General features: G+C 38.2%; 1 protein-coding gene across 1 annotated transcript in view; it reads right to left on the bottom strand.

The window, feature by feature from the left end:
* The window catches only part of LOC117314597, a 71397-nt gene that overhangs the window by 34832 nt on the left and 23030 nt on the right, over nt 1–13535 (bottom strand). Inside the window, exons 23-34 of the mRNA XM_033868663.1 lie at nt 11879–12058; nt 11528–11743; nt 11146–11188; nt 10613–10776; nt 9409–9579; nt 8433–8645; nt 7419–7461; nt 5917–6086; nt 5253–5429; nt 4760–4972; nt 4271–4313; nt 3565–3728 (exon numbers count right to left, since the gene is read on the bottom strand). Of these exons, the coding sequence (XP_033724554.1) occupies nt 3565–3728; nt 4271–4313; nt 4760–4972; nt 5253–5429; nt 5917–6086; nt 7419–7461; nt 8433–8645; nt 9409–9579; nt 10613–10776; nt 11146–11188; nt 11528–11743; nt 11879–12058 (1797 nt within the window). The remainder of the gene's footprint in view (nt 1–3564; nt 3729–4270; nt 4314–4759; nt 4973–5252; nt 5430–5916; nt 6087–7418; nt 7462–8432; nt 8646–9408; nt 9580–10612; nt 10777–11145; nt 11189–11527; nt 11744–11878; nt 12059–13535) is intronic.

Here is a 13535-nt window from a genome sequence, read left to right as displayed (position 1 = left end):
ATGTGCAGCTATTATGAGAAAATATCATCCTTTTGAATATAACTGAGCAATAAGACATATTGTATTCTGTCTTCAATGACTAGAGATATCAAAGTTATCAACTCTTACAATATTCTAAAATATCAGTTGATTATCAGAGCTTTTTCCAAATTTTTGTGGCCTACGATGGACACTATTCCCAAATTTATTTCATCTTTAAGCCAAATTTCAAAAATTTGCAGTTAATTCCCAAAAATGTTCTCAATTCTTAAGTTTTCTTCTCAAAATGAGACAATAACGCCCCATCCCCAATTATTGAGAAAAAGTCCTGATTATCGTTATTATTGTTATCAAATTAACGGCCTATCAACACTTAACAGGTTGTTAGTCTACTTACAGGAGCTGTAGAAGCCTGCTGTATGGTTACAGGGTGTTAGTCTACTTACAGGAGTTGTAGAGGCCTGTCGTATGGTTACAGGTTGTTAGTCTACTTACAGGAGCTGTAGAAGCCTGCTGTATGGTTACAGGGTGTTAGTCTACTTACAGGAGTTGTAGAGGCCTGTCGTATGGTTACAGGTTGTTAGTCTACTTACAGGAGTTGTAGAAGTCTGCTGTATGGTTACAGGGTGTTAGTCTACTTACAGGAGTTGTAGAAGTCTGCTGTATGGTTACAGGTTGTTAGTCTACTTACAGGAGTTGTAGAAGTCTGTGGTTACAGGTTGTTAGTCTACTTACAGGAGTTGTAGAAGCCTGTGGTTACAGGTTGTTAGTCTACTTACAGGAGTTGTAGAAGTCTGTTGTTACAGGGTGTTAGTCTACTTACAGGAGTTGTAGAAGTCTGCTGTATGGTTACAGGTTGTTAGTCTACTTACAGGAGTTGTAGAAGTCTGTGGTTACAGGTTGTTAGTCTACTTACAGGAGTTGTAGAAGCCTGCTGTATGGTTACAGGGTGTTAGTCTACTTACAGGAGTTGTAGAAGCCTGCTGTATGGTTACAGGGTGTTAGTCTACTTACAGGAGCTGTAGAAGTCTGCTGTATGGTTACAGGTTGTTAGTCTACTTACAGGAGTTGTAGAAGTCTGTGGTTACAGGGTGTTAGTCTACTTACAGAAGTTGTAGAAGCCTGCTGTATGGTTACAGGTTGTTAGTCTACTTACAGGAGCTGTAGAAGTCTGCTGTATGGTTACAGGTTGTTAGTCTACTTACAGGAGTTGTAGAAGCCTGCTGTATGGTTACAGGTTGTTAGTCTACTTACAGGAGTTGTAGAAGCCTGCTGTATGGTTACAGGGTGTTAGTCTACTTACAGGAGTTGTAGAAGTCTGCTGTATGGTTACAGGGTGTTAGTCTATACTTACAGGAGTTGTAGAAGCCTGCTGTATGGTTACAGGGTGTTAATCTACTTACAGGAGTTGTAGAAGCCTGCTGTATGGTTACGGGTTGTTAGTCTACTTACAGGAGTTGTAGAAGCCTGTTGTAAGGTTACAGGTTGTTAGTCTACTTACAGGAGTTGTAGAAGCCTGCTGTATGGTTACAGGATGTTAGTCTACTTACAGGAGTTGTAGAAGCCTGCTGTAAGGTTACAGGTTGTTAGTCTACTTACAGGAGCTGTAGAAGCCTGCTGTATGGTTACGGGTTGTTAGTCTACTTACAGGAGTTGTAGAAGTCTGTGGTTACAGGTTGTTAGTCTACTTACAGGAGTGGTAGAAGTCTGTGGTTACAGGTCGTTAGTCTACTTACAGAAGTTGTAGAAGCCTGCTGTATGGTTACAGGTTGTTAGTCTACTTACAGGAGTGGTAGAAGTCTGTGGTTACAGGTCGTTAGTCTACTTACAGAAGTTGTAGAAGCCTGCTGTATGGTTACAGGGTGTTAGTCTACTTACAGGAGTTGTAGAAGGCTGCTGTGTGGTTACAGGTTGTTAGTCTACTTACAGGAGTTGTAGAAGCCTGCTGTATGGTTACAGGTTGTTAGTCTACTTACAGGAGTTGTAGAAGCCTGCTGTATGGTTACAGGGTGTTAGTCTATACTTACAGGAGTTGTAGAAGCCTGCTGTATGGTTACAGGGTGTTAGTCTACTTACAGGAGTTGTAGAAGCCTGCTGTATGGTTACAGGGTGTTAGTCTACTTACAGGAGTTGTAGAAGCCTGCTGTATGGTTACAGGTTGTTAGTCTACTTACAGGAGTTGTAGAAGCCTGCTGTATGGTTACAGGTTGTTAGTCTACTTACAGGAGTTGTAGAAGCCTGTTGTTACAGGTTGTTAGTCTACTTACAGGAGTTGTAGAAGTCTGCTGTATGGTTACAGGTTGTTAGTCTACTTACAGGAGTTGTAGAAGTCTGCTGTATGGTTACAGGTTGTTAGTCTACTTACAGGAGTTGTAGAAGCCTGCTGTATGGTTACAGGTTGGCTTGTCTACTTACAGGAGTTGTAGAAGCCTGCCGTAAAGTTACAGGTTGGCTTGTCTACTTACAGGAGTTGTAGAAGCCTGCTGTATGGTTACAGGTTGTTAGTCTACTTACAGGAGTTGTAGAAGCCTGCTGTATGGTTACAGGGTGTTAGTCTACTTACAGGAGTTGTAGAAGCCTGCTGTATGGTTACAGGGTGTTAGTCTACTTACAGGAGTTGTAGAAGTCTGTGGTTACAGGTTGTTAGTCTACTTACAGGAGTTGTAGAAGCCTGTTGTAAGGTTACAGGATGTTAGTCTACTTACAGGAGTTGTAGAAGCCTGCTGTAAGGTTACAGGGTGTTAGTCTACTTACAGGAGTTGTAGAAGGCTGCTGTGTGGTTACAGGGTGTTAGTCTACTTACAGGAGTTGTAGAAGCCTGCTGTATGGTTACAGGTTGTTAGTCTACTTACAGGAGTTGTAGAAGCCTGCTGTATGGTTACAGGATGTTAGTCTACTTACAGGAGTTGTAGAAGTCTGCTGTAAGGTTACAGGATGTTAGTCTACTTACAGGAGTTGTAGAAGCCTGCTGTATGGTTACAGGGTGTTAGTCTACTTACAGGAGTTGTAGAAGCCTGCTGTATGGTTACAGGTTGTTAGTCTACTTACAGGAGTTGTAGAAGCCTGCCGTATGGTTACAGGTTGGCTTGTCTACTTACAGGAGTTGTAGAAGCCTGCCGTAAAGTTACAGGTTGGCTTGTCTACTTACAGGAGTTGTAGAAGCCTGCTGTATGGTTACAGGGTGTTAGTCTACTTACAGGAGTTGTAGAAGCCTGCTGTATGGTTACAGGTTGTTAGTCTACTTACAGGAGTTGTAGAAGCCTGCTGTATGGTTACAGGGTGTTAGTCTACTTACAGGAGTTGTAGAAGTCTGCTGTATCGTTACAGGTTGTTAGTCTACTTACAGGAGTTGTAGAAGCCTGCTGTATGGTTACAGGGTGTTAGTCTACTTACAGGAGTTGTAGAAGCCTGCTGTATGGTTACAGGGTGTTAGTCTACTTACAGGAGTTGTAGAAGCCTGCTGTAAGGTTACAGGGTGTTAGTCTACTTACAGGAGTTGTAGAAGTCTGTGGTTACAGGATGTTAGTCTACTTACAGGAGTTGTAGAAGCCTGCTGTATCGTTACAGGTTGGCTTGTCTACTTACAGGAGTTGTAGAAGCCTGCCGTATGGTTACAGGTCGGCTTGTCTATGGTCGTGTCGTTGAACACCGTGATTTGTTTCTCACATGATCCTGTCACCTCGAAGCATGCTTCAATCCTCATATTGAAAGAGTATTGCCTTTCTATCTGACGATCTATCACCTCATACCTGCATGAAAGAGATAGTGATAAGTTCCTTTAACTAGAAGGAATACTTTTAAGCCAAAGTCAACATAAAACATTTTGTTTGTTTGCTTGGTGTATTGCCCCATGTAAAGTCAGAGTCATTCTGAGGCAGGGTCTCCTTGTCGTAGTTGGTGAATACTTCACTGAACAACATATGGGAGGCCTGACGCACGCCATCCAGAGCTATTAGGGTCAAGTGTCTTGCCCAAGGACACAACTATGACAGCACAGACTAGCCTGTTTCTCAGCTTCCCAAGAAACTCAAACTGAATCAGGCAGGGAGCGTTGAACCACACACCTCTGATCTTCACCTAAGGTTTCATGGTCAGGGCTCTAACCCACAGAGTTATTGTGGCCCCCACAATAAAACAAGAGTAGTTAGATATATAGCTAATATTACATTCTTTCTTTCCCCTGGGATTTTGACCTTGATCATATCTTTCCTTTGCTGAACCAGTTATTTCAATTGTTATCAATTATAAACCTCCATCTTACAAATTCAAGACAACAGAATAAAATACTTACACAAGTTGAAACGGTCCATAAAGGGACAAAGTATGGTCCAGACCTGTAAAAATAAATGTCCAGTATTTTTATAGGTATTCTTTTTATATATTATATCACACAGACATGTAAAGTTAAACGTCCCAGTCATTTAATAGGTATTCTTTATACATATTATATCACACAACAGTTCAATTTGATTGTGGTTGGAATTAAAGCAATAGTAGAGTTTGTATAGATCTTGAATCTATTACTATCTATTAATTCTACCTTGTACTTTTCAATCCCAGTGACCATTGAAAATTGGGTCAAGGTCATTCATTTGAATAAACATGATCAAGTTTAACCCAACATGCAATATAACAAATGTACCTCAAAGTTTAGGTAAAAATAAGGAATAGTGTACCCTTCCTGACACAAATCTGTCATGAAGCTAAGGAGCAGGACTGCTGAAGGTATATGTAAATCAAAATCAGAAAATTGACCTACTTTTAATTAACATTTACTTACCAAAATCAAAGGTATGTAGATCTATGTCAACATCTATTGTTTCCAGTTTGATTTTCAATGAATTTCTGCAAGGATCCATGGCAAGAGAGGCGAAAATGTTAGTATCAATACGTTCAACCAGCATGCAACATTGGACATCGGAACAGGAGTCTCCAAGGTAACAAGTTGTAGCTGAGCCAATCAGTGTCGGTAAGGTGGCCAGAGCATGGCAGTCTGTGAGGGAGAGACACGGATAATTTAAATGTCTTGTAGAGGCAGATTTTCTAGAAACATCTTAGATATTACAAATATATGTTATCTACCAAAGTCTTATAGAGACAGATTATCATTAATCACTAATTGTCAGATTATCTACAAACATATTAAAGAGGTAGATTATCTACAAACATTTTGAAAATAGTCCGAGTCATTTCATCTACAGAGCACAGATTATCTACAAGCTTGTTATAGACTAAGATTATCTACAAATAGTTATTAAATTTCACAATGTTACCATCACTCCATCCATTTGTTGCCCCAGTAAACACATCAGCTGACTGGTTACATGGAGTGTCCTTCATGAAATGGGCGACCTTGAGATCCTCAAGCAGCTGATAGGAGACGTGTTCTGGCAGTGGAGACAGGGCAGGGTCCAGGTTTCTATCGGTGAGCCAGGATGCCAATGAGAAAACTGCAACAACCAAATTTATAGGTTAAATCAGAGAAACAAAACTGGAAGAAATCAAGATTCTGAGGGCAAATCCTGTGAAGAAACAGACTTTTTTGTCTATCTGATCTTAATCAAATATTCTGCCTCTAAAAAGGAGCCCTTTTTTCTGGTTAAAATGACACAAGAGTAGTATGTGAAGCGCCCCCTATAATATAAAATATCAGTCTCCCCATCATGCTAGTGTCCCGTTGGACCAAATTAAGGTGTAACGGCTATTGCAAAGTACATGAGTCTCTTGTAGTCAAGAGACTTTTCTGAAAAGGAGCACACTTAGATAGCTAAACTTTTTTGGCTGGTGACATTGAATAAACTTAAATGCATTTTAAAAGATTATTTCAAAATCTGTAAAATCAATGCTAAATGTTCAGGGATAAACTTTTTTACTATGACCATAACTAGTTGATTAGACCTCAAATATATACTGTGACAAATGAACAAGCAAACTCACATGGATTTTTGGCAGCAAATCCTGTTGTGAAGTCACATGACTTGATCGGAAGTTTTGTTTGGTTCAGAACATTAACGATAAGGTCACATGGTCCTGCACTCTCAGTACACACCATCAGATCTAAGGTGACTTCATAGTTACCCTCGGTAACCAGGTTGTACATCTCCAATCTGTAAAATATAAAAGCATATAGTAACCCTTGGTAACCAAATGATACACCTCCACTTGTATGTTTTGTAGAAATTGAACTGTTGTCACAATTAATTAATCTATTATAATATATGTTGTATTTGATTCTAGTGTAGAGAATCTTAATTGATTCTGTACTGGTAATGAACTTAACTTAATGCTTACTTTTTGATTTGTTTGTTTTTGTTTAACGTCCTATTAACAGCCAGGGTCATTTAAGGACATGCCAGGTTTTGGAGGTGGAGGAAAGCCGGAGTACCCGGAGAAAAACCACCGGCCTACGGTCAGTACCTGGCAACTGCCCCACATAGGTTTCGAACTCGCAACCCAGAGGTGGAGGGCTAGTGGTAAAGTGTCGGGACACCAGTGTGTATAACGTCCAATAAATGACGAGTATTGCTTTTTATAAGTAGCATAAATAAAAAAAAAATGGCAAAATCTAAATATAAGAAATATAATTTCTCTCTTTTTTTGTTGTTTACTGGTGTGTAATCTGCATTTTTTCAACATGATATAAGATATCTGTAGAACAAAACAAAATAAGAAAAATAATATTAAATCTTTAATCAAACTAATGAATTAACATCTCGTGCAGGGAAAACTTTTATATCACATCATTTGAACTTCAAATGAGCGATTGATGTGATGGAGTCGCTAGGCACAGCCTAGCCTAATGCAGTAACAACCCTTTCTGCCTTTTACCCTCTTCCCGGGATCGCTTAAGTAGATAAAAATACATGATTCGTATAATGATTGATTGTCTGAAATTAAAAATATTGCCGTGTTAAGTTGAAATATCTATGTCAGCCTGAATTAATTACAAGTTTATTTTTAATGTGTCTTTTTAAGACACTTCCGACTTTTATTTTTATTAGAAATGCTATAAGCAGTATAACTCGACAGTCTTCCGAAAATGACGTGCGTATTGTTGAGGAGAAGAATGGGTATCCGTTGTAGATGATCGATCTATTCTCGCCTTGTAGCGGACGATGAAATGATTCATTGACAATGAATCTGAAAAATATTTTCAGAGACTTTAAATCCCAGGTAATACTATTTTCGTTTCAATGTTACGATGTTTAATCTCGGTCACATTGCGTATGTTTCGTTCAGTTGTTTACACCCATTTTCTGTTACATATGGTCAAAGATACCTTGGTTACCCAACAAATACTGATTTTTCTATCTTTGTATTTTGCTTACTTATTATATCCTAATCTGTGTATAATCCCTAATTCGATTATAGGGCCAGATCGTGCATGTCTGTGTGCAGAGTGTAGTCGAATATACAGCATATGTAATTTTAATGCTTACCTCACTACGACAACACCCTGTAGCTGGAAATACATTTTCTCACCTGAAAATAATAAAACAGTTATTGATTAATCAACCAGAATTACATTGATGTCGATTACAAATGGAAGATAGGGGTTTATAGGATTTGCATGATGACCAATTTCTATTGTATCTAAGACTAAACAATAAAATAATCTGAAAGGAAATGTCAATTCTGTGGTTCATTACCCAACATGGCAAAGTATCCACATTTCTCAAAAAAGACTTTAATATAATTATTGAAACATGAAAAACTCAGCATATTAGGAGTGGGACGACTGGTTCGCCTGTTGTCAGTATAATGTGACCGGGTGGGATGTCCTGCTGGGTGACTTCGGCAGTATGCTTCAATGAGATAGCACTATAAATCGGCAAAAGTTCCGGCCTATCACAAGGAGACTTAACACGAACATACCGCAGCCTTCCAAAACACACATATGCACTCGCCACACGCATGCATGTCGCACGTACGGGAGGCCGTCCTTAAATGACCTTAGCTGTTAATAGGACGTTAAACAAAATAAACCAAACCAAACACAGACTTACCCCAACTGTAGCTGGGCAGTAGGACAGGTATGGTACAGACTTACCCCTAATGTAGTTGGGCAGTAGGACAGGTATGGACGCAGACTTACCCCAACTGTAGCTGGGCAGTAGGACAGGTATGGTACAGACTTACCCCAACTGTAGATGGGCAGTAGGACAGGTATGGTGCCGACTTATCCCAACTGTAGCTGGGCAGTAGGACAGGTATGGACACAGACTTACCCCAACTGTAGCTGGGCAGTAGGACAGGTATGTACACAGACTTACCCCTAATGTAGTTGGGCAGTAGGACAGGTATGGGCACAGACTTACCCCAACTGTAGCTGGGCAGTAGGACAGGTATGGACACAGACTTACCCCAACTGTAGCTGGGCAGTAGGACAGGTATGTACACAGACTTACCCCTACTGTAGCTGGGCAGTAGGACAGGTATGGATAAAGACTTACCCCAACTGTAGCTGGGCAGTAGGACAGGTATGGATAAAGACTCCAGGGTTATAACCAGCTGATTCTCACAACCGTCGATCTCAACACCAGCATGGAAAGCGTAGTCAAGGTCATTTCCAGTCATACAACACTGAATGGAGTTACAACTATCAGTCAGCAGACAGTTGGTGTTGTAAGTGGCTACCTCAGACACATTCACAGATGTTGTACAATCTGCAAAGGAAAGAAGATAGTTCTTTAACATACAGCAATATTTCTATATCAACAGGCTGTATATTGAAGTAACTATTATATCTGAAATATGCAAGATCTATACAAATATTACAAAAACACCTTTCACCCTTCTCAAATGCAATTTATAGTTTGTTAGTTTGATCGGTTTATCGTCCGTGTAAAGCCAGCGTCATTTTGAGGTGGGGTTTCCTTGTAGTAGTTGGTGAATACTGTCACTGAACAACATACGGGAGGCACATCGCATGCTATCAAGAGTAGATAGGGTAAAGAGTCTTGCCCAAGAACATAACCATGATAGCACATACTGGTTTATTTCTTAGATTTCTGAGAAACACAACCCAACATCTGGTCAAAGAGTTCAAAATCAGGTGTTTGCAGGTTATCACTTATAAAGGTCTTTTAGTCAATCTTACTGTGTGATAAACACATTGGTATAGTTTTAATGTTATTCTATGCTCTATATTCAAACTTTTTTTATTGGTATTTTTGTTTAATTTTGAGCTTCCAGGTCAACTGTTCAGTAATGAAATGACAGGCAATCAAAGATTTTTTTTCATAATTTCAGCCACTTATGATAAGGCTGATATCAAGCCCATGACCTGACAAAACAAGGCTAGTTGGTGACAATGGAAAGCCTCTAAGTTAGTTAATAAAATTTCAACCCACTAAATGCATACTGTATGAACAAATTAGCAAAATATCAGTAAAAGGTGATAGTATTCACTTAAATAGAGAAACATACCTCTAACCCAGCCATCTGATTCTGGAACACTGTTGCCAAGGGTTGCCTGCATACATGGCATCGACATCTTGTACCATGACAGACCAAGGTCCACGAACAACTTGGACAAATCCGGACCAGCCAGAGGAGTTGACAGCATGTTATCGTCCAGCCACGTCACCAGTGAGAAATCTTAAGTCACAAAAATAATGATATAAGTTTTCAAGTTTAACATGTTATAGTATTAAAAAGCTGTATACTAGTCATCATGTGGATGTCCATTGGTATACACAATTTTTCATCATCATCATCAATCATCATCATCATCGTTACATATCATTATCATCATCGTTACACATCATCATCATCGTTAGATATCGTCATCATCATCATCATCATCATCACCATCATCGTTAGATATCGTCATCATCATCATCGTTAGATATCGTCATCATCATCATCATCATCATCGTTAGATATCATCATCATCATCACCATCATCGTTAGATATCGTCATCATCATCATCATCATCATCATCGTTAGATATCATCATCATCATCATCATCATCGTTAGATATCGTCATCATCATCATCACCATCATCGTTAGATATCGTCATCATCATCATCGTTAGATATCATCATCATCATCACCATCATCGTTAGATATCGTCATCACCATCATCGTTAGATATCATCATCATCATCATCGTTAGATATCGTCATCATCATCACCATCATCGTTAGATATCGTCATCATCATCATCATCATCATCGTTAGATATCGTCATCACCATCATCATCATCGTTAGATATCGTCATCATCATCATCACCATCATCGTTAGATATCGTCATCATCATCATCATCATCATCGTTAGATATCGTCATCACCATCATCATCATCGTTAGATATCGTCATCATCATCACCATCATCATCGTTACACATCATCATTATCATAATTATATATCATCATCATGCGTACACTAGACACCATCATCCTCCTCATAACCATTATCACCATTCCTCACCAAATGCATTACCAATGAGTTCACTAGATACTGGTAGCATATGACTGACCGATTTAAAATCAAATTTAACTTCAGCTGACCCGCTGTTTGTACACGGAATCTAAATTTAGATTAAACTAATTATTATTATACTTAAAATTTGAATTCAGAACTACCTACCGGTACAATTTAAAATGTGAATTCCAATGACATACCTGGTTTTATGAAGGACTGGTCCCAGCTACAAGGAAGTATAGGTAGGCGGACGTCAGACAGAACCAGGTGATTATCTTCACATTCCTGGTCACTCTCACTACAGATGCTCACGTTCATCGACACCAGATACTCCCGGGCATCGTCAAAATGGTCAATTGTGTACCTGTAATGATCAGCTTAGAGGTCAGTAAATGACCTAGAAAAGATTAGTAGCTATATACATTGAGGTCACTTAATGTCTGTGTAGAGGTCAGCACCTGACCTTGGAAAGACTGGTTAGTAGCTAGATATGTAGAAGTTATCCATTGTCAATTACATTTGGTATAATTTCAAAGGGAATGAGTATTATAATCAGTTTTCTATGCTTCTGCTAATGATTGAACCTAACTGTAACTGAATCTGCAAAAGAGAAATTACAAGGTTACAAGGTTAACAAAGGGAAGAAACCAACATCATGTAAATTGTTATCCGAGGTTCGATAGAGAACTCAAAATGGTGATATTACCCACAATTCCTCTGACAGCATACTTACACTAGTCGTACGATTCCTCCGAGATAGAAATGCTGCTCTTGTCCTGAAAGCCAGATTATAACAGATTTTACAGAAGAATCACATATTCCTTCAATCATTTCACAAAAGTTAAATAATGTCAAATAACCAATAAAACTGCATCATACAATTGTTTCATCCTTCCATTATTCTAGGGTTGAATACAGATGATTTGTCCTCTTTCAGTGACTCTGGGACTTAATATAGAAAGTAAAAGCCTAAAATAGATCTCCATTTAGAGGACTCCAGATATTTTTTGAAGAAATCTGTGCTTATCCAGTCTGTTTATTAAAGTACCTATTGGTGATAATGATATCAAGATAGTTTCGGCGAGACTCTTTACAACACATGAAAGTCTACTTACTCCATTCTGTAAAGGTCGTGAGAGACAAGTTGGTGTAGAATTTGTCTATACCCAGGTTAAGGTATGATTGACACCCGTCCATCTGGAGGTAGACATGGAAGTTCCGCCCGAGGTCAGAGGTCACACAGCATTCTACAGCTGTACATAACTCCGTAAGGTGACAGTTGATAGCCGATGGTTGAGCAAGGTCAGGCAATGCCAAGGCCAAAGGACAGGCTGTGAGGGTCAACAAATCAACATTGGTCAAACGGAAAGATTATTGAACAAGGTTCCTGAATAAAACATTTTTTCTATTGTTTCCTTTTTAAACAGGGTTGACAATTATATCTTATATATTATTCAATAGTCTACCTTTGCTCCAGCCAACAGCAGGGTCAGAATTGTCATACAGCCCTGTTCCTAGGGCACACATCGGGTCCTCTAGGTAGCTGGCTAGGCGTAAATTCTCCATCAGCAACAACACACCCCAGGGAGGTAAGTCATCTCCCACCCCGATGTTGTGATCCTGTTTCCATGTTGACAATTTGAAATCTTGAAAAAAAAGGATATTATTTATTCATAATGTTGTTTTGGATTATTTCTCATATTAAAATTATTACCTTCTGCATGCCTTTGTAAGATTCTATAGAATAATATTGCTTTAATTTTAAAGTTTTCCTTTACTCTTACAGAAATTTGACTAAGAAGTCACTAATTGAACTTGGCAATGTAAATATTTATTCATTTCTTAAACATTTCAGGATAGGAAAACGTATTTTATGTTCATACAAATACTTGTCAATCAAATTCAAGGTCTTCCAAATTATAATTCAAGGACTTTTACACTCAGCTTGTGGGGTGGGGTGGGGTGGAGGGATTGTAAACCTGTACTACTCCCCTGCCACCAAAGACCAAACTAAGGGCAAATTTGTTGCAAATAAACTGGTTTAGGTTTGGGTTTATGGTTTAAACCTGGTTTTCAAAACGGTTTGTAAACTAAAACTGGTTTGCTCTTGAGAAACAAATGTGAAATTCTAGTTTTCAATATGGTGTCCTTGGGAGAAAAAGCTTCAGAGCAGTATTTGAAACGTTAATACCTCCTGAACGCACAAAAATTCCCCGAATCCCAAATTATGTTGAAGACATACTTCCACAATTCAATGCAATGACAGGGACACGCATGCAGTTCTAGCAGACTTTCTTTCAAACACAAGGGAACACTGTCATACCAATGGGAAAACAATTATTAATATTTATAATTTATATTTTATTTGTCCAGTCAAATGACACTACAAGCCATAGCTGGCAAGTTTGGAGCACGTAGCGCACTTCAAGAGCACATTCTGCATGTGTGTTGACAACATTCGCCATCTTGTTTTCAGAAACGAAACCTTCCAACCCATACCAAAAAAAGGTACAAAAAAGTTATACTTTTTTAGGTACAAAAAAGTTATAACTTTTGATGCTAGATTGGAACCATGTTTAAACAGCGGTTCCAATCTAGTACTAAAAAGTTATAACTTTTGATAACTTTTCTGTACCTAAAAAAAGTTATAACTTTTATTAGGTACAAAAAAGGTATAAAAAAGGTACAAAAAAGGTATAAAAAAGTTACATTTCACACAAAAATAGGTATAATTTAGGTACTAAAAAGTTAAAAAAAAGTTATAACTTTTTCTAGGTACTAAAAAGGTACAGAAAAGGTATGAAAAAGGTACAAAAAAGTTATAACTTTTTCTAGGTACTAAAAAGGTACAGAAAAGGTATGAAAAAGGTACAAAAAAGTTATAACTTTTTCTAGGTACTAAAAAGTTAAAAAAAAGTTATAACTTTTTCTAGGTACTAAAAAGTTACAAAAAAGGTACTAAAAAGGTACAGAAAAGGTATAAAAAAAGGTACAAAAAAGTTATAACTTTTTCTAGGTACTAAAAAGTTAAAAAAAAGTTATAACTTTTTCGAGGTACTATAAAGGTATGAAAAAGGTACAAAAAAGTTATAACTTTTTCTAGGTACTAAAAAGTTACAAAAA

This window comes from Pecten maximus, chromosome 16 (genome assembly GCF_902652985.1).
Source record: "Pecten maximus chromosome 16, xPecMax1.1, whole genome shotgun sequence".
NCBI classification, from domain to species: Eukaryota; Metazoa; Mollusca; class Bivalvia; order Pectinida; family Pectinidae; genus Pecten; species Pecten maximus.
This window is presented reverse-complemented; position numbering and strand designations above follow the sequence as displayed.